The sequence below is a fragment of the Saccopteryx bilineata genome, chromosome 1 (genome assembly GCF_036850765.1).
Source record: "Saccopteryx bilineata isolate mSacBil1 chromosome 1, mSacBil1_pri_phased_curated, whole genome shotgun sequence".
NCBI lineage: Eukaryota > Metazoa > Chordata > Mammalia > Chiroptera > Emballonuridae > Saccopteryx > Saccopteryx bilineata.
Window position 1 is genome coordinate 227,625,393 of NC_089490.1, and position 25,743 is coordinate 227,651,135.

Here is a 25,743-nt window from a genome sequence, read left to right on the forward strand (position 1 = left end):
CCTCCTTTTGCCTGATACTTTGGGCACAGAACAGGGAAAGTGGTACTTCTACCTCTCATGTACTTGAGAGAGTTAGAAAAGGTAAGTGCATGGGCTGAAAGAAATGTTAAGAAAGAGTAGCAGCTGTATTGATTTATTCCTTTGATAATGGTGAAGGATTGAAAATGTTAACAATGGCTTGGGGAATTGTGTGTCAATTTTACTTTAAATACCAGACAATTTATTTTTATTTTTTCTTTGCATGCAGTTATGTGTGTAAATTTACTTAAACTAGTCAACATTACTGCCATCGGGGACTCTCTAAGAACCTCAGCCTACAGACTATGGAGGCCACATGTATATTAATCCAATAGTTCTACTAGGATTTGTCACGAAGATAATGAAAAGACAAAAAAGACTTATGATGCCCTGTGCTGGCATGTGCAGAAATGTGCCTTTGTATATTATTGCTAAGAATATAGAAAGTATTTCACAGCTTTTTTTTTCGACTTAAAAAATAAAATGGTTTAGACTATAATGACTACATCTCTTCTTTTTTTTTTTCTTCAGTGAGAAGGGGGGAGGCAGAGACAGACTCTCACATGCACCCCAACCAGGATCCACCCAGCAAGCCCCTATGGGGAAATGCTCTGCCTGTCTGGGGCTGTTGCTCCATTGCTCGGCAACCAAGCTATTTTAGTGCCTGAGGCAAAGACATGAAGCCTTCCTCAGCACCTAGGGCGAACTTGCTCCAACCGAGCCATGGCTGTGAGAGAAGAAGAGAGAGATAGAAGGGAAAGGAGGAGGAATGGAGAAGCAGATGGGTGCTTCTCCTGTGTGCTCTGACCTGGAATTGAACCTAGGACACCCACACGTGGGGCCAACACTCTACCACTGAGCCAACTGGTCAGGCCTAAGCGTCTTCTTAACTCTAAAATTCTCCTGTCAATATTTTTAATACCTGTGAGAAGTACAGGAAAAGAATTCTTTAAAAGAAGGCTAATGAGAAAAGAAAGGCACGTCGTGTCTCTGGTAGCAGTATACTTGATGCTCTCTCCATATTCTGTTATCTTCAAGATGTTTTCACTAGAACCTTGAGGTTCAGCTAGTAATGAAGTTCCTAAGTTAAAATTCAAAAAAAGAAAAAAGCTTCAAATAATCTATAAATAAAAGTTCATTTCATCTTTTAGGTAGGTACTAAACACTTTCTGGAAGAGTCAGTACATTACAAAGCAATTTAAACATATACAAACAAACCAAAGTTGTTGCAAGTGCCTGGGGTTCTCTGCTGATCTCAGAAATCGTCCCTTTTATTCATACATTGGACTGGCAAACTCACCACCCACATACGTAAGTCCACTGCATGCACACACTCTGACTTCCTACCACCAAATCTATCTGCTCTCACATGCGATGCAAAGCCTCTGTAAGTAGCTCTCCTGACAAAGGCTCCTGAAATCCTTTTATAAAGAATTTCATCTCTTTGATAATCCCTCTCCCCCTGCCCCCATTACCTGACTTTCATTTTATTGAAATTTTCCACTGTAACAGCATATATGTGCTAATCTCTCCAATCTTTTTATTGGTTGAGCCACGTGCAATTGACATTTCTATTAGTAAAAACTACTCCTGAATATTGGCAATTTCATATTAAATAACACACACACACAAAACTAAACCAAATCTTCCTTGACCAGCTTCCTCATAGCACCCCCCATTACACAGCCAAAACTCTCAAAAGGGGTAAATACAACACATTGTATCCCATTTCCTCAACTTTTATTCACTCTTTTAAATTAAAAATTGAATACCTAACACATTTCCATGGAACACAATTCAAAGTACATAAAGGTATGCAATGAACAGTCAGTCTCTCATCCTCATCACCTAGTTCCCACACTGTAGAAAATGCCAACGGTTTCCCCTTGCAGTGGTAAGGTAAGATATTGAGTTATGTGCACTGATATTCAGTTGTTATTTTTATATAGTGGTAAAAGCTAAGGATTAAAATGACCCAATGTTAGCTTTAACATATGATAAAAGAAATTTGTAGGTTTTAAATAAATATGATTGCCCAATAATACTCACAGTGACAAATATAATAGAACCATGATATTTCCAACTGAAGTTAATTTAGAGTTAGAACTTTTTGGATGCTTTATGATTCTGATAGCTCTGGGTGTTTTCTATCAAAATTCTTATAACCAAACTTTGAAATTCTTTGATGAGTGAAACCTAACTTCAAAGCAATTCAATTCAATTTGAATACTGAATTTCTCATATTTGCAAGAAATCTACATGAAGCTTGATCATTAAGTTCTTGCCTCAAACTTCAACAAGCTCTCAAAATACAATTTTTCTATATCTTTTTTTCCACTTTTTTGCAGAAGATTGAGAATAAAAACAATATAGCATCCATGGTATCTGTCAAACTAGGATTATTCTGTTCTAACTAAAAGTTTCCTTTACAATCAAGTGTAGACCCCCCTTTTTTAATTCAGTGAGAGGAGGGGAGGCAGAGAGGGACTCCTGCATGTGCCCCAACTGGGATCCACCCACCAAGCCCACTAGGAGGCAATGCTTTGCACATCTGGGGCATTGCTCTGTTGCTCAGCAATTGAGCTCTTCTTAGCACCTGAGGCAGAGGCCACGAAGCCATTCTTAGAGCCTGGGACCAACTCACTTCAATCGAGCCATGGCTGCAGGAGGGGGAGGGGAGAGGGAGAGAAAGGGAGAGAAGGAGAAGGAGAGAGAGGAAGAGGGAGAGAGAGAGCGAGTGAGAGAGAGAAATGAGAGGAGGAGAGGTGGAGAAGCAGATGGGTGTTTCTGTGTGCCTGACCAGGAATCGAACCTGGGACATCCACACACCAGGCCAACACTCTACCACTGACCCAACTGGCCAGGGCCTCAGTGTAGTTCTTAAATATGTTTTTTCTTATTTTAGAAGAGGTCCTTTTCCTTTTCTCCTTTCAATAATCACAGCTGAGTAAATAATAAATATTTCCATTAGTAAGACTTTCAATGAACTACAGTTTTACAATGTACAACTGGCTCTATCAAATATATTCTAACTTTCTCAGAAAGTAATAGCTAAAGGTTTTTTTTAAAGGCATGTAAACATACAAGGTGGGGCAAATGGAGGCTTACAGTTGTGAGTATGCAAAACACAGTTTATTCTTGTATTATAAATTATATTCTCTTCCATATGAACAACCATGAACCTACTTTTGTCCCACCATGTGGATCTAAACTGGTTCCTACACAAACTTGGAATATATCAATCCTCAAAGTTGCTGACATAACTAATTTATAAAAATATTCCCAATATTTTAGAAAAATTAAAGTATAATTCCTATAATAACCCTTACCTCTTTGAATTAGTGTCTGAACACTAGGAAGTAATTCTGACCACGGTATGAATTCACATTGCTGTAGATCCACAAAATACTCAAAGATTCTATGTTTGCCATTTGGTAGGTTAATGCCTATGTTGGAAAATAATAAAAGTATATAAATAAATCCAAGTAGGAATGAGGTTCATTTATGCAATGTTTCACTTATAATATGATCTCTATTTGAAAGACTTGATTGTTGAACCAGAACAAGCATTCACCAGGGTATATCGAAAGCTATACAGTGAGCCTATGTTTTTTCTTCTAATCTTTAATTGTATAAAAGTAAAGTTTTATTAATTTTTTGTCTTTTTTTGTATCGAGAAAGCAAGGTGAATCATGATCTGATATCCTTTGAAATCTTACTCAGAAGTTCTGCTTATTACCATGTGTTGGATATTATCAAATGCCAGTAACATACTGGTTGTGGTCAAACCAATACATTAGAGAATTTTGATACTTATTTGCAAATTACACTTGCTTTACTGTTATAAAAGGGATGAATTTTCTTAATAGATTCTGGAAAATACAGTACACACAAAGCAAAAGCATTTAGCCATGGCTTCACCATATGAAGATAAGTGTTAATGTTTGATATATTCCTTTGAATCATTTATGAAATTTTACATACAGTAAAACTCACTTTTGGGGGGCATATAGTTCTATGAGTTTTTTTTTTTTAGCACATGCATGTATTTTTGTAACCACCAGGCTAGACAGATACAGAACTATTCTAAAACCTTAAAGAATTCCTTCATACTCCCCCTTTTGTATTCAGACTCTTCTACCAACACTAATCTCTGGCAACCACTGATCTGTTCTTTATTTTACTTTTCCTGGATTGTCATGTAAATTGAATCACACAATACCTAGCTTTTTATTTTTATTTTTTTAATTTTATTTACTCATTTTTAGAGAGGAGAGAGAAACAGAGAGAGAGAAGGGGGACGAGCTGGAAGCATCAACTCCCATATGTGCCTTGACCAGGCAAGCCCAGTGTTTCGAACCGGCGACCTCAGCATTTCCAGGTCGACGCTTTATCCACTGTGCCACCACAGGTCAGGCCTACCTAGCTTTTTAAAGCTGATTTCTTTTACTTAGTATAATGCATTTAAGATTCATCCCGACTGTTCATTACTCATCATAGTTAATTTCTTTTTATTGCTGAGTAGTAGTCCCTTGTGTAGATGTACTACAATTTGTTTATTCGCTAAAAAATACTGGAGCTGTTACAATTTTTTCAAATATGAATAATGCTGCCATAACTATTTGTATATCGGTTTTAGTGTGAATATAAGTTTTTATTTCTCTGGAATCAATATCTAGAGGTGAAATGTTGGGTCAGAAGGTAAGTGCCTATTTAACATTTTTAGAAGCCATCATCCTGCTTTCCAGAGTGGCTGCATATTTTAGTTTACAATTAGCAATATATGAACGTTCCCATTACTCTGCCTCCATGCTAACACTTGGTAGTACTGATTTTAAAAAAATTATTTTTCCAGTTTTATTGAGACACAAATGACAATAATAAGTTTAAAGTGTACAAGGTAATGATCTGATACACACCCTATGGTGAAATGATAACCATAAGGTTAGTTAACATCTCCATCCCCTCATATAATTACCTTTCTTCTGTGTATGAACATTTGAGATCTACTCTCTTAGTAACTTTCAAATAAACAATACATTATTGTTATTTATAGTCTTTCTGACACACATTATTACATCCTCAGAATTTATTTGTCTTACAATTGGAAGTCTGTACTGTTTGACCGACATCTCCTCATTTCCTGGCAACCGCCATTGTATTCCCTGTTTCTAAGTGGCTGTTTAAGATTCCACATATAAGTGAGATCATATAGTATTTGCCTTTCTCAGCCTGCCTTATTTCACTTAGCATAATGCCCTTAAGATCCATCCATGTGGTCACAAATAGCAGGATTTGCTTCTGTTTCATGGATGACCAATATTCCACTGTATTTAAATACCAAATGTCTTTGATATTAATTTCCCAGGAAATGACAAAAACTTTGCAATATAGATTTCTTAAATGGAACTTTTACAGATAACCTCAAATGATACTTTAAAAGTTCCATCAGAAAAACTAGTAGGCATTATATTCTTGATAATGTTTTTAGCTCTCATCATTTTTTTTTTTTTTACAGAGACAAGAGAGAGTCAGAGAGAGGGATAGATATGGACAGATAGACAGAAACAAAGAGAGATGAGAAGCATCAATTGTTAGTTTTTCGTTGCAACACCTTAGTTGTTCATTGATTGCTTTCTCATACGTGCCTTGACCGTGGGGCTACAGGAGACCGAGCAACCCCTTGCTCAAGCCAGAGACCTTGGGTCCAAGCTGGTGAGCTTTACTCAAACCAGATGAGCCCGCACTCAAGCTGGAGACCTCAGGGTCCCAAAGCTGGAGACCTCAGGGTCTCGAGCCTGGGTCCTCTGCACCCCAGTCTGACGCTCTATCCACTGCACCACTGCCTGGTCAGGCTTTAGCTCTCATCTTTATTTAACAAATACATTCATTGTTCAGTATCTTGCTTTTTATTGATACGTTATTTGGTCCAAGTTCCTTTCATCAGTAACAGCTATTTGGAAAGATCTAATGTTTCTAAGTACTGGGATTGATTCCACTGATCAGAACTACTTAAGAGATCTAAAGTTTTAAAAAGATTGAGAAAATATTATTTGTAAGTGTTAGAAAGCATTTTTCAAAAAAAAAAAAGAACTATGAAGCTATAATAATAATTTTCTTCAGAAGTTCAGACTACATGACAATATGTATAATACAGACCCAGCCACATGACTGATGAGCTCTGCTTGGCTGAGCTCATAGTTTCAAGGATTTATCATCGTGTAGCAACCAGAAATGAATCAGGAATCTAATTTTCCTCAGCCTCTTTCATTGGAGAAAGGGTGTTAGAGTGTACTTCTAAGCCCAATCATATAGTCTCCAATTTATATTGTAACATAAGCATAATGATGACTTTTCCTTCCCAGAACTTACCTACTTGCAAGTTGTTTTCAAATAATTCATGCACAAGATTGTCAAAATCATATGATATTCTTGCAGAAGAAGCTGGTTGAAAACCTGAATACAATATATCATTTTCGTATTCATCTCCTCGTTTTAAAGTTCCTCCAAATGCCCAAGTAAATGCAAATACAAAAAGCTTTTGAATCATTATTGGTAACTTATCAGGATGTTTCTCCAGAAACCATGTAGTTTCAGCCCTGGAGTAGATAAATGTGAAGGGGTGAAGGTTAAAAATTTTAGAAAGGAATTTATTTCAATATTTCAAAGTTGCATTATTAAAAATTATAATAGTTAGGTATTGACATAAAAATTTTAAAGCTAATGTATACTTTTCCTTTGGTAAGTCATGTAAATTATATACTGCTACAATTTTTATTTTCAAAGCACCATATGTGTTAGAGATTTGTAGTCAACTTTTATTTATTTAGTATATATAATTCACTTTTAGTTTAGGTCAATTTATTCACTGTGAGTTTATCTATCTTTTGGAAGAGGAACTGATAATTCTCTATTTTATATAGAAAGACAAGGGTGAACAGTCCTAACTATGTACTCCTCTTAACCAAGTCTTAGAGTTGATTCAGTTCAACCTGGCTGGAGCCAGGTAAGGGAAATCTGGGGAGGTCTCCAATTTGGGTCAACCCCGGTTACCCTGATCTTTGGGATCCTGACATTCTGTAGGGGAAAGACTGAGGGTGATGGGACTGAGCAGAAGGTTTGGGCTTGACATGAAGACATTTAAAATAGTTTCAGGATTTAGCATTCTCATAAAATTATTTACAAATTATAAAAATCCTAAAAGTACATCACCGAACTAAAATTTATTGGCAATCATTAATGGATAACATGTGTACAATTCTATTTGTAATTTCTAGTAATAGGCAATAATTTATACAGCAAATATTTATTAAATTCTGACTACAGAGCAGTTACTCTAAACAAAACAAACATGATCCCTTACTTCCTGGACCAAAAAAAAAAAAAAAAAGAACAATAACCCCTATGACGTGTAAAGAATAAAGAGTCTAACATACTACAGAGAATATAGTAGAAATAAATCATTTAGATTGTAGGACTCAGGAAGTCCTTTTTGAGGAACAGTTAAATTGACACCTGAAGAATGAGTGAGATTTGTCCAAATGTAAGAGGAAGATCATTTAGGCAGAAGGAATATATGTACTAGGCCACGAGGTCAAAGGATCATGGCTAGTTTGAAGAACAAAAAAGAAAAAAACACTAACGTCATTGAAGCCCATACATAACTAGTGAGAGAGATTAGGACGTGAGTTAGGTGGTGGAGGAAGGGGCTTTTAAAGCCGAACCCAGACATTTTTCCTTCATTTTAAGTGTAATAGGAAGTCATTAAATGACTATAAAAAAGAAGCATTGTAATTTATGTTTAAAAAAAAAAATCAAACTCTTGCATAGAAATACCAGGAAGCATGTACAAGCATATTAATCACAGTATATTTGTAATAACATTGAAAATAACCTATATGTTTATCAACAGATAAATTGTGACACATTTATGCAATGGACTACTAGTCATCAGTGAAAATGAATTAATTATAGGGACATAACATTGGACAAAAAGGCAAAACACAGAAGAAGAGAGAGTGATTCCATTCAAGTTTAAAAACATGCGAAGTTGAAAAATATACTGTTTGGTGATAGATTAGAAGTCAAAATCCAGGACAGTGGTTATCTCAGATTATGGGATTCCATAAAATCTAGGTACACAGGGGACTTCAAAGACAAACGAATATATTTTTTTTCTGTAACTAAATGGTATATATATGGATATTTGTGTATTGTTATTTCTATCTTACACATATTTTATAAATATTCTTTTATGGCGAATTGCAACTGAATAAAAATACAAAATAATATATAGTTGTCATGTTGAGAACAGACTGGAAGATTTAGGGAAACCATATCATAGTCTCCAAGTATAGGCAAGGAATAATAAACATTTGGGTTAGAGTGCTGACACACAAGAGGTAGGCAAGTGAATGAATTTGACGGCAGACTTGACAGGTGGAGTAAAACCATATTTAGAATGTTCTATTATTTAAAAGCAAATGTGACTTGGATATCTTGGGGACTCATAGTGAGATATAGGAAGGTATCAATAGTGACTTTCCTGTTCTACAAAATGGCAGAAGAATTGTAGAGTTAATCATTTCAATAGATAAAATTTACTGAACACTTACTGTGCACCAGGCACTATTCTGCATATCTAACACATCGCATTGGTACTCCAGTTTTTTATTTATTTTTTATTTTTTTATTTTTTTTAATAAATTTTTATTAATGTTAATGGGATGACATTAATATTTCAGGGTACATATATTCAAAGAAAACATGTCTAGGTTATCTTGTCATTAAATTATGTTGCATACCCCTCACCCAGAGTCAGATTGTCCTACGTCACCCTCTGTCTAGTTTTCTCTGTGCCCCTCCCCCTCCCCCTAACTCTCTCCCTCCCTCCCTCCTGCGTCCTCCCTCCCCCCACCCCTGGTAACCACCACTCTCTTGTCCATGTCTCTTAGTCTCGTTTTTATATTCCACCAATGTATGGAATCATGTAGTTCTTGTTTTTTTCTGATTTACTTATTTCACTCCATATGATGTTATCAAGATCCCACCATTTTGCTGTAAATGATCTGATGTCATCATTTCTTATGATGGCTGAGTAGTATTCCATAGTGTATATGTGCCACATCTTCTTTATCCAGTCTTCTATTGAAGGGCTTTTTGGTTGTTTCCATGTCTTGGCCACTGTGAACAGTGCTGCAATGAACATGGGGCTACATGTGTCTTCACGTATCAATGATTCTGAGGTTTTGGGGTATATACCCAGTAGAGGGATTGCTGGGTCATAAGGTAGTTCTATTTGCAGTTTTTTGAGGAACCACCATACTTTCCTCCATAATGGTTGTACTACTTTACATTCCCACCAACAGTGTATGAGGGTTCCTTTTTCTCCGCAGCCTCTCCAACACTTGCTATTACCCGTCTTGTTGATAATAGCTAATCTAACAGGGGTGAGGTGGTATCTCATTGTAGTTTTGATTTGCATTTCTCTAATAACTAATGAAGCTGAGCATCTTTTCATATATCTGTTGGCCATTTGTATTTCTTCCTGGGAGAAGTGTCTGTTCATGTCCTCTTCCCATTTTTTTATTGGATTGTTTGTTTGTTTGTTGTTGAGTTTTATGAGTTCTTTGTAAATTTTGGATATTAGGCCCTTATCTGGGTACTCCAGTTTTTTAAATGAGAAAAAAAATCAAAACTCCAAAATATTTAGTAACTCATTCTATAGTTCTCAGTTCATAAATAGCCAATTCATAAAATATATTCATATCAATGTTATTTCTTTCTCAAGTATGTACAGAATCTTGATAAATGTATTCAGATTATTCATATATCATAAAAATCTAGTTATCTTGTATTAGATGTATAAGACACTATCTAAGCTGGAATAAAATAACTTTAAGTGGATTTTGATGTTATGAAGTCGTAAAAATATTGGCTTATTGAAAGTCATTCTTTGTGTACTTGAGGGGTTGGCACCTAGTAGGTATTAAAACATGCCTGCTGAATGAATGAAACTGACCTCTTATCTACATCCTTGAATCTGATGGAAACTGTCGAATAAGGATGACTTTTATCACCAATTGAAACGTTCTTCAAATCTTCACCTTCAAAATGAAAGAGTATTTTTCCAGAATTAACAAGAGTTAAAATTTAGCTGATTCACTAGTGAGCTTTAATTTTTAACACTGGTTAGTTTGTGAATCATCACAGGAGAACATCTCTGTTTTACACATGGGACCTTGGAGTTATCTCACCTGACCAAAGTGGGAGGCATGTTCTAAGAAAAGAGGAGCACAGAAATGTACCTGCAATTGCCTGAATCGATCCTTGTTATTTGAAGCATAATCTGCATACTTTTGTTTTTTTATTCTATTCTGGTGATTTTTTTTTGTAAGTTTGATTGTTTCAAAATGAAAATTTTAAAAAAATCAAGTGACTATCTCCAAACACAGTACACATTACAAAATGAATAAATTGGTCCTAATAAAGTAGAGCATTAAAGAAAGACCCTGTATGTTTTCAAATAAGAAATGTGTCAAAACAAATATCAAATAGGTACACTGTAGGCAGATTTTAATTGTCCCCCTCCTATCACCGATCTTTTTTTATACAAGTCATACCTTCCACAGAGAAACACAAAGAATGATTAGTCATTCTTGTGTTTAGTTTACTTTTCGTTTGTTTTCTCTATGTTAAAATAATATAGGATTCTTGTAAAACAGGTAAACTATAAAAAAGAAAATAACCACAACCCATAATTCTGCTATCCACAGATAATAATCATTCAATGTTGGTGCATTTCATTATGGTCTTTTATATAAATATATAGGATTTAAATATTACATATAGAATATTTAAAAATTTGAACTTAAATAAATATATAGCCTGACCAGGTGGTGGAGCAGTGGATAGAGTGTTGGCCTGGAACAGAGCACCCAGGTTCAAAACCTCAAGTTGCTGGCTTGAGCATGGGCTCACCAGCTTGAGCACGGGGTCACTTGCTCTGCTAGAGCCCCCTGGTCAAAGCACATATGAGAAAGCAATCAATGAACAACTAAGGTGCCACAATGAAGAATTGATGCTTCTCATCTCTCTCCTTTCCTGTCTGTCCCTATGTGTCCCTCTCTCTGTCACTATCTCTCTCACGCAAAACAAAACAAAGTTAAATATATAAATAAATACACTCCTCTATAAATGATTTTTAGCTTGATCCACACACGTCTACATTTGGTTCAAGTGGACTAAAAATTCCTGGCCTTCCTTTCTTTCTTTCATTAAGTCTAATAAAAGGTGATAGACAATTTGCATTGACTAGCTAATATATAATTAGCTTTTTCACTAGTATGATTTAGGGAGGAAAACTTACAGTGTCCAAAGCCTCCATGTTTACCCATGAATTCAAAGAAAGCATCCAGAATTCTGCAGAGAGTTCTAACGATTGTAATGTCCTGTACAGGAAATGGCTGAAATTGCTGGTATTTCTTTATAAACTGTAGTCCACTTTTGACACTAAGTTGAATCAGGAATTGAAGACAATCCACTCCTGATTGACTCATAATTTTAGATGTTTTCAAAAGCCAAGACTTAACATAAGGCTCCCATCCCAGATCAACAGGATCCTAACAATAAAAAGCACAAGATAATTTTATGTAAAAACATAAAAATACAGTGCCCACCTACTTTCTTACTATCTCTCTAATTCACCACTGCCTCTGCCAAATATGGTTTAGAATCATTGTTCATTAAAGGGAAAAGGATCAAAAAAGCTTCAAGAATTTCCTTGAAATATTTTTGATTTTTTTAACAGTGGTTTTACAAGTCAATAGCATTTGGAGGACTAAGTGTAGAGAGGTGTGTGTATATGTAGTGAGAGGAATTGCTTACCCAAAATATCAGCACTGTACTTAGCTGGATTCATTAAATTAAGTAGATTAGAACATAGAGCTAGTAATGGCTAATGATTAATTTCATGTCTAGAAAACATTTATTCTTTGTTGTGTCTTCTACCTTTTCAATGCTCTTTTGGTAATGTGTTTCACAAGTTCCAAGAGTCATGAGTGGGTGTGACAAGGCTTCAGGGAAAATATTTCTCTGTTGAAAATATTAATTCATACCAGCAGCCTAACCAGTCTATGGAAGGCACTACTTACTCTCATAGTTGTGGAAAATATTGACATTGCAATTACTGAGTAGTATTAGCAACAGTAGTAATTATATTTATATTCATTTCTGGGCTACAAGCCTCTAGGGGACACAAAACTTTTAACTACTGAGGTCATTCTGTTGGTAATAATAGAATATTAAAAATTCTATAGATTACCAGCCCTGGCTGGTTGGCTCAGTGGTAGAGTGTCAGCCCAGTGTGTGGAAGTTCGAGTCCTAGGTTCAATTCCTGGTTAGGGCACACAGGAGAAGCAACCATCTGCTTTTCCACCCTTCTCTCCCTCTGCCTGCTCTCTCTCTCTCCCCCTCCCACAGCCATGGCTCGATTGGTTTGAGTGCACTGGCCATGGGTGCTGAAAATGGCTCCATGGAGCCTACGCCTCAGGTGCTAATGATAGCCTGGTTGCAAGGATGGCCCCAGATGGGCAGAGCATCGGCCCCAGACAGGGGTTGCTGGGTGGATCCTGGTCGGGGCCCAAGCAGGTGTCTATCTCCCCTCCACTCATTGGAAAAGAAGAAAGATAAATTAATTAAAAATTCTGTAGATAACGGTTAGTTACCTAAACAATACATTTTGTTTGTTATGAAATCTGATTTCAAAAACTTACCATATAGACCATGGCACATCGGCTGACAGTAGCAGGACTGGCCTGAGAGAGGCTATCCACTTCAAAAATCACTCTTATTTTATTGGTTAAAGTTATCCTCTCGCTATTTGTTAGGCACAATGTTCTAGTGTCATCTAGCATACTGTTTAGGTTTTCTACCCAAAAGGTATCCACTGGACCATCTAAGACAATCCACTGCCAATTGAATCCTGGAGAAAAAAAATATTTTTAATGTAACTGAGAATAATCCTAATCTTCTTTCATTGCAACCTTGCAAATATTCTATTTTATTTAAGAAAGTACTTTCTAATTAAGATGAAAAACAATATCCTGAAAAACACTAGAGGGAATGTGTTCATACGTAGTCTCTAATGTCTATTAAATATGAATAAATATTCATAACATATACTTAACAATGCTTGAAACTTTGTTTCAATAGCCTTTGCCAGCTGAATTGTTTAATTAGCCCTTAGAATTTGGATAAGAAAAAGAGCCATGAGTTTATCTTTTCTATAATGTGGTGCATGGGTTTCACCCTTCCACCCAGGAACATTTTGTGGACATGCTGCCTCTGGGAAGTAGGAAAGGGAAACTGATGTCCTTTGAAGAAAGAATCAAATAGATTTTAATATTTCACACTGAGAACCCATGTACTCCTCTTTCCACTCTCCAGACCTATCACTTTGCTCCATAGTTTTAGAAAATCCATTGGTCAGGATAGGGGAGGTATGAATGGATCCCTATGGAGAGAGAGAGTCATTAGCCACTTAAAAGACATTAAAATATCCCCAAACAGGGGAGGAGAGGAAGGATCCAGAAGCCACCACTGCTGAGATGGGCTTTCTCTGGATGAAATACCTGCCTTAGCCCTGGCCGGTTGGCTCAGCGGTAGAGCGTCGGCCTAGCGTGCGGAGGACCCGGGTTCGATTCCCGGCCAGGGCACACAGGAGAAGCGCCCATTTGCTTCTCCACCCCTCCGCCGCGCTTTCCTCTCTGTCTCTCTCTTCCCAAGAGAGAGAAGACAAGCCTCCCGCAGCCAAGGCTCCATTGGAGCAAAGATGGCCCAGGCGCTGGGGATGGCTCTGTGGCCTCTGCCTCAGGCGCTAGAGTGGCTCTGGTCACAACATGGCGACGCCCAGGATGGGCAGAGCATCGCCCCCTGGAGGGCAGAGCATCGCCCCTGATGGGCGTGCCGGGTGGATCCCGGTCGGGCGCATGCGGGAGTCTGTCTGACTGTCTCTCCCTGTTTCCAAGCTTAAGAAAAATGAAAAAAAAAAAAAAAAAAAAAAAAAAAAAAAGAAATACCTGCCTTGGGGGTTTTCTTAAAACCCTACGAAGGAAACTTACTATGCCCAATCACTGCAGTCTCCCAAACTGAATAACAAAAAGAAATACACAAAAAATTTAGAAGTTCTAAGAAAGTAGAAGCAACAGCTGAAGTCTCTTTCAAAGTTTGGAACGTAAATGCCCTACGGTGGGATGTGCTGATTGGAGGTTTTCCAGGGTACAGTGAAAGCAATGGCTGGGGTCCTGCAGATTGTCAGCTCCTGTGGAACAAGGACTTTGTCATATACATCTCTGTCTCCCCGGCGTGTAGCACAGTGGCACATGATGGGTATACATTAATTTTAGATGACTCTGCTTGGGTTGCATGACCTTGCCTGGGAGTGCACAGACTGTATGGAGTACCACTTCAGTGGCGACACTATTTCATTTGGCAACCACTGATACTCACACAATATTTATTTCTACCTGTAACAGTGACTTGGTATAAACTAAAAGGGCTATGTAAACCCTAGTATTTACATAACAATGATATAAAACATGTGGTCAAATTATACACACTTTAAATAAGCACACAAAGAAAAAATAGTATAAGAACAAAATATCACTAATCAAAAATGTTTTACAAAATATAAGCAAAGCTCAGATCAGTTCAGTTTATCTTTTATGTTAATCATCTTTATTAAATTTAATAACAATACTTACTCTCACTGTCTGTAATTTTAACATCTTTCTCCATCTCCTTCTTTAAAATATCATCATTGATATCTGCTATATTAGAGGAATCGAGTTGGAAAACCTAAAATAGTCAATAATGTTTACATTTTTATTTGAACACACTTGCCAACTAAAATGGACTGTCGACATGCTTTCTTTTGTGACAAAATATAAAAGGTAGAAGGTGCTGTAGCTGAAAAGACCAACACGTAACCACCACAGTATAATTAACTGAATTGTGATGCCAGGTCATTTTCGTTTAGAACTTCCTTTTCAGTTTTCTCCCCCAGAAAGATAACACATGCTTGTCATATAATATTTGAATAACAAAACAAAGCACAAAGAAGGAAGCAAAAATTCTCTTAATTTCCCCTATCTACACAAAATCACAGTTAACATTTTGGGGTATAGTTTTCCTAGACTTCCCTTCATGGTAGACCTTTAAAATTTTAGGCTACATAAGAATTACCCGCATGGTCCTTAAACTGCAGATTCTAACACTTCATCCTTGGCAATTCTGATTGAATACGTTTGGAATGGAGTCCAGGCATTCTCCCAGGGATGATGCTTTATCCACTAAACCACCTGCCAGGGCCTCACTTTTCTATTAAAGTATTTTTGTACGTCAGTACTTTGTATAGTATATTGGTGATATCAGACTCATCAGTTAATATATTCTGTGTTCCTTTAAGAGCAAATATCTTTTTTTTATTGTTTACTGACCATTTTAAAACAATGTGTATTTTCTAGTTTTTTTATATCTTGTCGTTTTTTTAATTGATCATAATTTAAAATTTTGCTTATCCACCAGTAAATATTTAATGATGCTTTAAGATCAGTATTTATTTATTTGGGGGGGGGGTGAGAGAGATGAGATGCATCAACTCATAGTTGCATGACTTTAGTTGTTCACTGATTGCTTCTCATATGTGCCTTGACTTGTAAGACTTCAGCTTAGCCAGTGGCCCCTTGGGCAAGCCAGCGACCTTGGGACATGCTGATGATCTTGCGCTCAAGCCAGCAACCTCATGGTTCTGAACCTGGAACCTCCGCGTCTCAGGTCGACACTTTATTCACTGCACCACCACCAGTCAGACTAATATCAGTCTTTAGATAATGAAATAATCTACAATAGTCAAATAATCATGCCATACCAAACTTACATTAGATAAATCTGAGATTCTTGACTTTAGTTCAAGATCATTATCTTTCTTCGAACTCTTTGTAGTATTAACAAAATTTCGAATTGTTGCTGATAATAACCCATCGGTCCATTCCATAGTATTAGTATTCAGTTTTCCATATAGTTCACTAATAGTGATACTCTTTGGATTTAAAACACAAACATCCACTTTCCCTTTTCTCCCTGAAATCTGAAAAAAATCCAGTGTGGTTTTTAAAGTCATTAACTATGGTACAATTATTTAATTTCTTGCACTGTTATTACCAAAGGGTTTAGGAGAGGTCTTTCATACCAAAGATTCTCTGTAAATGTTGCAACTTGTAAGGAACTATAAAAATGGATGTATCAAAATTATTCATAATATTCAAATCATTATTTTAAAAATCCTAGAAAAATAATGAAAACAAAATTCCACTGTGCCTCACCTAGGAACACAGTGCATGAGCTAGGGTGTGGTGTGCCTCACCTAGGAACACAGTGCATGAGCTAGGATGTGGTGTGCCTGGAGCCAGGCTGAGTGCAGAAGTGAGGGAGTAGGATGCAGGTTCGAGCTTCAGGTCAGAGTTGGCACTCAAGCGACCTTATTCGCAACATACCATGTGGGGCTCCCTGAACAACTGGGGTCTATGTCACCTCTCTCGAATTTCAGTTGGAAAAGGTGGGAGACAGTTTTGTAAAAACTTCAGGAAGACTACAGACCCATAGAAGTCCAAGATAAGAGGTCATAAATGGAGATATACATATATTAGACCATCTAAGACCTTAGGGAGAAGACAGGACAGGAACTGTTGGGAAATGAAGACATTCAAAAGTAGCGGTAGATAGAGAGGATTCATGAAAGCCACTCACAGGCCCAAAGTGAAGGCACAGAGGAGACCTGAGAAGACACTACATTTTTATCTCCGACTCATCCCTGGGTTCAGAATAGGTCTACCTCACCAGTGAAGAACTACCCCAGCATACAACAGGTGAGTAAGATAAGGAAAGGGGGCTTTTTAAACAAATGTTCAATTTTCAGGAATTAATCTGAAAGCATACAAAAATGTCCAATTTTCAACAATTAATCCGAAGGTATACAAAGACACATGAAAATCTGGTCCATTCAAAGGAACAAAGTCAACTGAGAGAAACCATCCTTGAGGAAGCGCCAGCAGTGGACATACTAAATAAAAATCTTTAACTGTCTTAAATAGTCACAAAGAGACGAAGGAAATCATGGCCAAAGAACTAAGAGATAAGAAAAATGATATGAGAACAAGGAGGAAATATAAATGAAAAGAGAGAAATTATAAAAAGAAACCAAATAGAAATTATAGAGATGAAAATACAATAGCTGAAATAAAAAACTCAACAGAGGCACTGAACCAGTAAATTTCAGCAGGCAGAAAAAAGGATAAGCAATTTGGAGATAGGGCTGTTGAAATTACCCAGGCCGAGAAGCAGTTATTAGACAACTCTCAATAAATTTTATAATACTGAAACCAAGTATCTCTTTAATCACAATGGAATGAAACTAGAAATCAATAACAGAAGAAAAATTTTCAAGTGTTTGAAAATTAAACAATATACTCTTAAACAACTAATGGGTCTAAAAATAAAAAAGCTAGGGAATTGAGATAAATGAAAATGAAAACACCACATTAAAAGGTAAGAAAGAGGCCCTGGCCAGTTGGCTCAGCGATAGAGCATCGGCCTGGCGTGTGGGGGACCTGGGTTCGATTCCGGCCAGGGCACATAGGAGAAGCGCCCATTTGCTTCTCCACACCCCCCCTTTCCTCTCTGTCTCTCTCTTCTCCTCCTGCAGCCAAGGTTCCATTGGAGCAAAGATGGCCCGGGCGCTGGGCATGGCTCCTTGGCCTCTGCCCCAGGCGCTAGAGTGGCTCTGGTCATGGCAGAGCGACGCCCCGGAGGGGCAGAGCATTGCTTCCTGGTGGGCAGAACATCGCCCCTGGTGGGCGTGCCGGGTGGATCCCGGTCGGGCGCATGCGAGAGTCTGTCTGACTGTCTCTCCCTGTTTCCAGCTTCAGAAAAATAAAAAAAAAAAAAAAAAAAAAAAAAAGGTAAGAAATCTCAAATCGACAGTTTAATTTTATATCATAAAGAACTAGAAAAAGAGCAAACTAAAACCCAAACAGAGAAAAAGAAATGTTAAAGAAAAAATAAACAAAATAGTAAACAGAAAAACAATAGAGAAAACCAATGAGACCAAATGTTGGTTGAAAAGACCAACAAAAGCAACAAACAGCCAGACTGACTGAGAAAAATATAGAAAAGGCACAAATAAATCATACCAGAAATAAAAGAATGGATATTACTGCTGTACAGAATTTAACGGGTTTGTAAGAAAACACTATGGATTGCATGCCGACAAATTATATAATTTAGATAAATTCCTAGAAAGAACAAGGAATAGACAATCTTAACAGATCTGTAAAAATTAGACACTGAATCAGTAATCAAAAACCTTCAACAAATAAAGAAGTCCAAACACAGGTGGCAAATAAATTCTAACAAACATTTAAACAAGAATTAACACCAATCCTCCTCAAACTCTTGCAAAAAATGGAGGAGAGACCACTTCCTAACACATTTCTACAAGGGCATCATGACCCTGACACCAAACTCGGACAAAGATACCACAAGAAATAAAAACTATGGACCAATATTCCTTAATATAGATGCAAAAATCCTCAAAAAAGTCCTAGCAAACTGAACCCAACAGCACCTTTAAAGGATTATACATCATGACCAAGTGAAATTTATCCCAGGAATGCAAGGGTGGTTCAACATAAGAAAATAGATCAGTGTACTAAAACAAAGAAAATAAACCATATTACCATAAATATGTATATAGAAAAAATATTTGATAAAATGTCATACTCTTGCATGATAAAAACATTCAGCACATAGGAATAGAAGAGAATTCTCTCTCTCTCTCTCTCTTTTTTTTTTGCATTTTTCTGAAGCTGGAAACAGGGAGAGACAGTCAGACAGACTCCCACATGCGCCCGACCGGGATCCACCCCGCACGCCCACCATGGGGCGACGCTCTGCCCACCAGGGGGCGATGCTCTGCCCATCCTGGGCGTCGCCATGTTGCAACCAGAGCCACTCTAGCGCCTGAGGCAGAGGCCACAGAGCCATCCCCAGCGCCCGGGCCATCTTTGCTCCAATGGAGCCTTGGCTGCGGGAGGGGAAGAGAGAGACAGAGAGGAAGGAGAGGGGGAGGGGTGGAGAAGCAAATGGGCGCTTCTCCTGTGTGCCCTGGCCGGGAATTGAACCCGGGTCCTCCGCACGCTAAGCTGATGCTCTACCGCTGAGCCAACCGGCCAGGGCGAGAACTCTCTTAATATGAGGTGTATTTATGAAAAACTCATAGCTAACATCACACTCAATGGAAAAAAACTAAAAGCTTTCCCCCTAAAATCAGGTATAGGGCAAGGATTTCTGTCTTCACCACTGCTGAAACCCAATAGGTCAATAGTTTTTTATTTTTAAACTAGCAATTACAGTTTGAGATTAAAAACAAAAATCCCATTCACTACAAATGATGCCTAAACATAGAATTCCTAGCAATAAATTTAACAAGTACAGAACAACTTATGTAAAGAGAACATAAAATGTAACTGAAGTATAAAATAAGATCTGAATCAGTACAGAAACATTTTATTTTATAAGAACATTTACCTGTGGAATAGAAGTCCTTTCTTCAGTTAATAAATTTTCAACTGGGGATAGCATTAATGCTCTTTCTGAAATTCTTCTTACTGTTGTCTTTCCTCCACCTGTTGGGCCCACTAACATCACACCAACACAAGCCTAAAATAAAATTGCAGATTCATGGTGTAATTCTGGTTTCCTAATGGTCCAGCTAAGCTGAAACTTGAAGGTTCTTATTTACAGATACATCTCTAACTATATCCACAAGCCCTTTTTTCAAATTATTGTTTGATCTATTGTAATCAGGGTTGTTTTTATTGACTAGGCTAATGTTAAAATCACCAGAAATCTAATTTTAAAATCCTACTTTTTGTGACAGCATGAATGGACCTAGGGGGTATGACGCTAAGTGAAATGAGTCAGTCAGAGAAAGACAAGTACTATATGATTACACTTATATGTGGAATCTAATAAAACACAAAATAGAAACAGACTCGCAGATACAGAGACTGACAGCTGTCAGGTGGAAGGGGAGTGAGGGGCTGGGTGAAAAAGGTGAAGAGATTAAACAGTACAAATTGGTAGATGCAGAAAACAAGCCAGAGAGATGTAGATTACAGCATAGAGAATATAGTCAAGAATATCACGATAAAGAGGTGAGGCTAGGTGGGTACTTGGAGCAGCAGGGGGACCCCTCTGCAAAGTGCATGATTTTATTACCACTTTGCTGTACATCTTAAACTAATACAGAATAATAATACTGAATGTAAATTGTAATTGAAAAAAATAGGTGAATAACTAATTAGTGGTATAAATGGCTCATCATTAGTTGTGTAAATATGCAACCTTACCAATAGGAAATGAAAGGCAAAATAAAATCACAATTGAGAGCACTCTCAACCACTTCTGTTTGGTGCCGCTCTACTGAAATTGATGTTTGCTCAAATATGCACTTAAAATAAACAAAACTCCCAGGTGAAAGACACTTCCCTGTATAGGGAAGAAGACATTATTATCACCAGAGACAGAGAATTTGGGGCTGATAAAACTGTATAAAGAAACCTTATTAAACCAACCCTATCTTTCTAGCTATTTATTCACTATTCATTATCCATAGTCTAAACCCCTGTGTCTAGGCAATTCATCAAAAATTTATTATTTCTTTGTTTAAAAGATATCAAAGCTTACTGATATGGTCACTTCTTTGGGACTTCATTCTTTTGTGAAGGCTCCTATGTACATGGAAAAGTTAAGTGAAGTTGTATGCTTTTCTCTTGTAAACCTGTCTTTGTCAGTTTAACCTTCAGACTCAACCTTCAGACTCAGCCAGGGGCTGTAAGAGGGTCAGGGACAACTTTATCCCCTGTTATAATTGGTACCACCAGATCTAAAGACCTCCTGTAAAGCTATGTTAATTAATAAGACTGTGTGGTGTAATAAAGGTAGAGATATAGACCAAAAGAATACAATGTAGAAGAAATCAATAAAGAAATCCAACCTATTAGATATAAAAACTTGGTATGTGACAAATAGCATTTTAGTGAGAAAAAAGTCTGGGAAAATTGGTTATCCATTTGGCAAAAACAGATCACTACCTAATATCTTAAAGAAAAATAAATTTCAGACAAAAATAAAAAATGCAGATATCTAAGACTTTTAGAAAAAAATTTAGAAAATGTCCTTATGAGAGAGAACTGATTTCTAAAAACAGTACACAAAAACACAAACCATTACAAAAAGATCAATAAATTTTACTGCATTAACAATGTCTCCTGCACACCCGAACACCATAAACATTTCTAAAACACCAAGACTCAGAGAATTTATTTGCAATGCATACAAGTGATAAAGAAATAGCATATAAAAGTGTATAATGAAAAGTCTATTATACATTTACTAAGAAAAAGACAAACAACCCAATTGAAAAATAAGTACATTACATAATCCAGCAATGCACAGAAAACTCAAAAGGTTAATAAACATATAAAAGGATGTACAATTTTACTAGTAATCAGGGAAAAGCATAGTCTGAAGAAGGAATAGCAGTGGAGTGCTAAACATTTTATACCATGTTGGTAGGATTTTTTTACAATTATGAATTAAAGGGACAAAGGTGGGAAAGAGTAATTTGTTGAGCTACAACGAAAGGTAAAATAAAGTACAGGTAAACAGTTAACCGATAAACCACTTTACTTTGAAGAATATGACAACAGCTCTCTTTTAGTATGATTGCATTTCTCTCCTTGATTATACCTATTAAAAGCCAGGAGCAAAGAATTGCTAACATGGCATTCTACACTTACCTGAAGTTGATTATAAAACTGTATGATTTTCTCTTTCTGAGCTGGCCATTGTTGTAAGCCCAACTGTTGTGTTGCAACAGATATTATTTTCTAAGGGAAAATACAGTAATTTAAAATGCATGGCAAATCGCACTCTTGGTATGTTATCCTACAAAATCTCTCTCAGCTAGGTACCAAATACTGTACTGTAAGATAATAATCTTAATTTTTAGCTCATCAACCTGAGAACGAAAATCTCCTTTCCACCCACAACACAGTATATCCAAATTTGATGTTCACAGACCTTCCCCAAATTTAAGAACTCTTGCTTTAAGATATATTTAAGAACTAGCTGTTACCATAGTACTTGTTTAACCTATAGTAAAAGAAAATGTCAAAGATTCAACATCTTTGTGTCTGTTTAATCACCCTTAAGTTAGGTTTTTAATTTTGTAACGATTATTTTAACATTTCAAAGTTAAAAATATTCTAAGATAGCAAGTAAAATTTTAAAAATTGTACCCTTGATGTGGTTATACATTAGACATTAGAACATCCCAGAAAATGGTGTACCTTAGAAGATACTTAGTATTTCATCACAGAAATTATGAGGGCAGCTATGCTTTCTTCTAAAGTGTTTCTTTCAGTGTGAATACAATTGGTAACTATGCCTCCAGAAAAAAGGCGATTTATCGTTTTTTAATCACCAACCCTGCCCACCTGCTCTCTCATTCCCTGAATGCCTACAGCGGGACAAAGAAACAGATGAAGGAGGGATGGAACTCAGCAGGACGGTGCCAGTGGAGAAAAAGTTGTTCTCATAGTGAGATGTCTCATGAAATTCATGAGCCTGCCCACGTAAGGCCTCCTCTTCCAGCAGCTTCAGATGGAGAGGCTGGGATTCTCTGCTGTTAATAAGCCTGGATACTTGCCTGGACACAGGTGAGAAGTCTCCCAGGTGTGGAATTGGGACATCATGGGATGAGCAGATCAGTAGAATTGGACTAAATAAAGAAGAGATATTCTGACAGGTCGTCCCACCTAGCTAAGGGTATTCATGAAGTCCTTACCTCGGAAGGTTTTGAAAAAACAAACAAAAACGATAATCCTATTGTAAAGTACTTACGGCTGTGTACGATGTTCCTTGGAGTCAACTGCATAACAATATACGTAGTTCTAATTCCATGATGTGGTTTCAGTACTTCTCCTTCAACCTTTTGGTTGGTCTGAGTTAATGACCCACACACATTTTGGATATGGTTTGAGGCAGAAATGTGAATTAAATTGCATAGATTCCCACTGCTTATTGCATGCAATTCAGATTCTTGCAGCTCAAAATACACAAGTGTGAACAGCACACCTACAGAGTGAGTGTATCTTTAATAATGCATATTCTTATGTGGGTATGCTATAAATGACTGGTCATGTCTAATTTAACTAACTGGATTCTAGCAGAGATATAGACTCTGCACACGGACTGGAACCATGAAAGAGCCACATTGTCATAACACTCATGGTCTAGAGCAGTGGTAGTCAACCTGGTCCCTACCACCCACTAGTGGGTGTTCCAGCTTTCATGGTGGGCAGTAGTGGAGCAACCAAAGTATAAATAAAAAGATAGATTTAACTATAGTAAGTTGTTTTATAAAGATTTATTTTGCCAAACAGTGAAAATCCGACATAAAGTACTTGGTAAGTAATTATTATTATATGCTTTAACTTGCTGTAACTCTGCTTTATAAATTTTATAAAGTAAAGTTACTTCCCTTTTTTATAAATCACCATTACTGTGGAACCGGTGGGAGGTTAGAAAATATTACTACTAACAGAGATACAAAAGTGGGCAGTAGGTATAAAATGGTTAACTACCCCTGGTCTAGATGGTTTTCAAGGGGAAAGTCTTCCAAACCTTCCCACCTAACCTAAATAATGGTCAGGTTTTTTTGGTAAGAGTTTCATGTGTACTCGAAAATAATATACATTCTGTGCTCATTGAGTATAAAGTTATACACATAGCTTATTAGTTGTATTTAAAGAACAAACAATTACAAAGCTGTTTAAATTATATTTCCTGAAACAAATTTTAAAACATTATTTTTAAAAGATGGGTAAGGTCCCAGAGAAAGAAATCAATAGGCTTAATGGCCTGATGCTTGATAAGGGCCTAAGAAGAGTCAAAAAACCCAAAATCCCGGTGGAAAAAACATGGAGGAGAGGAAAGAATGGAGAAAGGAAAAAGGACATCTTGGGAAGATAAGTTGGTCTGACCAGACTGTGAAAGGCACCACGTACAAAGATAATTACTTTGGGTCTGTGCCACAGATGACACAGATCCAACAGTGGCTTTGTTGATGTGAATGAACATTATGTTTTTTTTTTTTTTTTCTTCTGAAGCTGGAAACGGGGAGAGACAGTCAGACAGACTCCCGCATGCGCCCGACCGGGATCCACCTGGCATGCCCACCAGGGGCGACGCTCTGCCCACCAGGGGGCGATGCTCTGCCCCTCCGGGGCGTCGCTCTGCTGCAACCAGAGCCACTCTAGCGCCTGGGGCAGGGGCCAAGGAGCCATCCCCAGCGCCCGGGCCATCTTTGCTCCAATGGAGCCTTGGCTGTGGGAGGGGAAGAGAGAGACAGAGAGGAAGGAGGGAGTGGGGGTGGAGAAGCAAATGGGCGCTTCTCCTATGTGCCCTGGCCGGGAATCGAACCCAGGTCCCCCGCACGCCATGCCGACGCTCTACTGCTGAGCCAACCGGCCAGGGCCTGACCATTATGTTTTTAGGAAAGCAACCCTCCTGACCACATGGCAATGCACTGGCATGCAGGAAGTGGCAGGAGGCCATCCAATAGTAACAAGACATACTGACTAGATAGAGTAAGCAATCCAACAATAAGATTGTATATATGAGAGAAAAAATAAAGGGCTCTAAAATTATAATACATAATTTTAATGGTCACAAAATATTTATACTTTGAGGTCTTTTTCATAACTGTGATCTAATTTGATTCTTAAAGCACTCTTTTAAAGTAGGAAGAGCAGATATTATTCCCATTTGAAAGATGAGATAACTAGGGAACAAAATACCGACCAACCTTCCTTATCTAAAGTGGAGTTCATTCTCTCCTCCATTAATCCATAAAACAGTGAAAGCTCTTTTTTCCCCCAAGGGGAAACTATATCTCCAAGTATTTTTATCCCCCAATTTACAACATGAATAGCGTGTCTTGGGAAGCATTGTAATATTTTTAATCCACATCTAGTTTCTAATATTAGATACGCCACATCTCAATCATCAATGACAAATTTCAAAGGTCCCATTACCTCCAAGGCTATTTGATTTACTTTCGCAACTGTCACTTTAGGGAAAATATCCCCTATAATCTTTTCAAAAAGTAGGACATCTTCAGCCAGAAATTTTGGCAAGCTAGCTTCTCTTAGAGCTTCAATAATGATCCCAGTTTCATCTGTTTCAGAGAGATTGTCACTTGTGTTACTTTAACAATAGAAAACAAACAAAGAACAAGTTAGTAAGTGTGTTTTGCTGTTATTAAAGGCTATTGAAACTCATTTTTAGAGGTGGCCATTCCAATATCTGTTCCTCCTTCCCTTCACTGCAAAGCAGCTAGGTGTGTGGTTTGGATGAGGTTAACCTGGTCCCTCGCTCCAGGGAGGGCTCTGACTTAGAACAGTCAAGGTAATGTCATGTCCGACTCACTGATTCAGGGATGGGCATTGTATCAGTAAGGTTGTTTTTTAGCTGCAAATCACAGAAATGAATTTAAGCTAATATCAAATGAAAAATAACAATGCTTTATTTAAAAAATTT

The 25,743-nt window shown here is 37.3% G+C and overlaps 1 protein-coding gene across 1 annotated transcript in view; it reads right to left on the minus strand.

Moving 5' to 3' along the window:
• The window catches only part of DNAH14 (dynein axonemal heavy chain 14), a 207,252-nt gene that overhangs the window by 89,766 nt on the left and 91,743 nt on the right, over window positions 1–25,743 (minus strand). Inside the window, exons 34-44 of the mRNA XM_066252726.1 lie at window positions 25,239–25,410; window positions 21,939–22,028; window positions 19,663–19,794; window positions 15,956–16,165; window positions 14,781–14,874; window positions 12,792–13,000; window positions 11,387–11,639; window positions 10,040–10,124; window positions 6,391–6,617; window positions 3,348–3,464; window positions 941–1,099 (exon numbers count right to left, since the gene is read on the minus strand). Coding sequence (XP_066108823.1) covers window positions 941–1,099; window positions 3,348–3,464; window positions 6,391–6,617; window positions 10,040–10,124; window positions 11,387–11,639; window positions 12,792–13,000; window positions 14,781–14,874; window positions 15,956–16,165; window positions 19,663–19,794; window positions 21,939–22,028; window positions 25,239–25,410 — 1,748 coding nt within the window. The remainder of the gene's footprint in view (window positions 1–940; window positions 1,100–3,347; window positions 3,465–6,390; window positions 6,618–10,039; window positions 10,125–11,386; window positions 11,640–12,791; window positions 13,001–14,780; window positions 14,875–15,955; window positions 16,166–19,662; window positions 19,795–21,938; window positions 22,029–25,238; window positions 25,411–25,743) is intronic.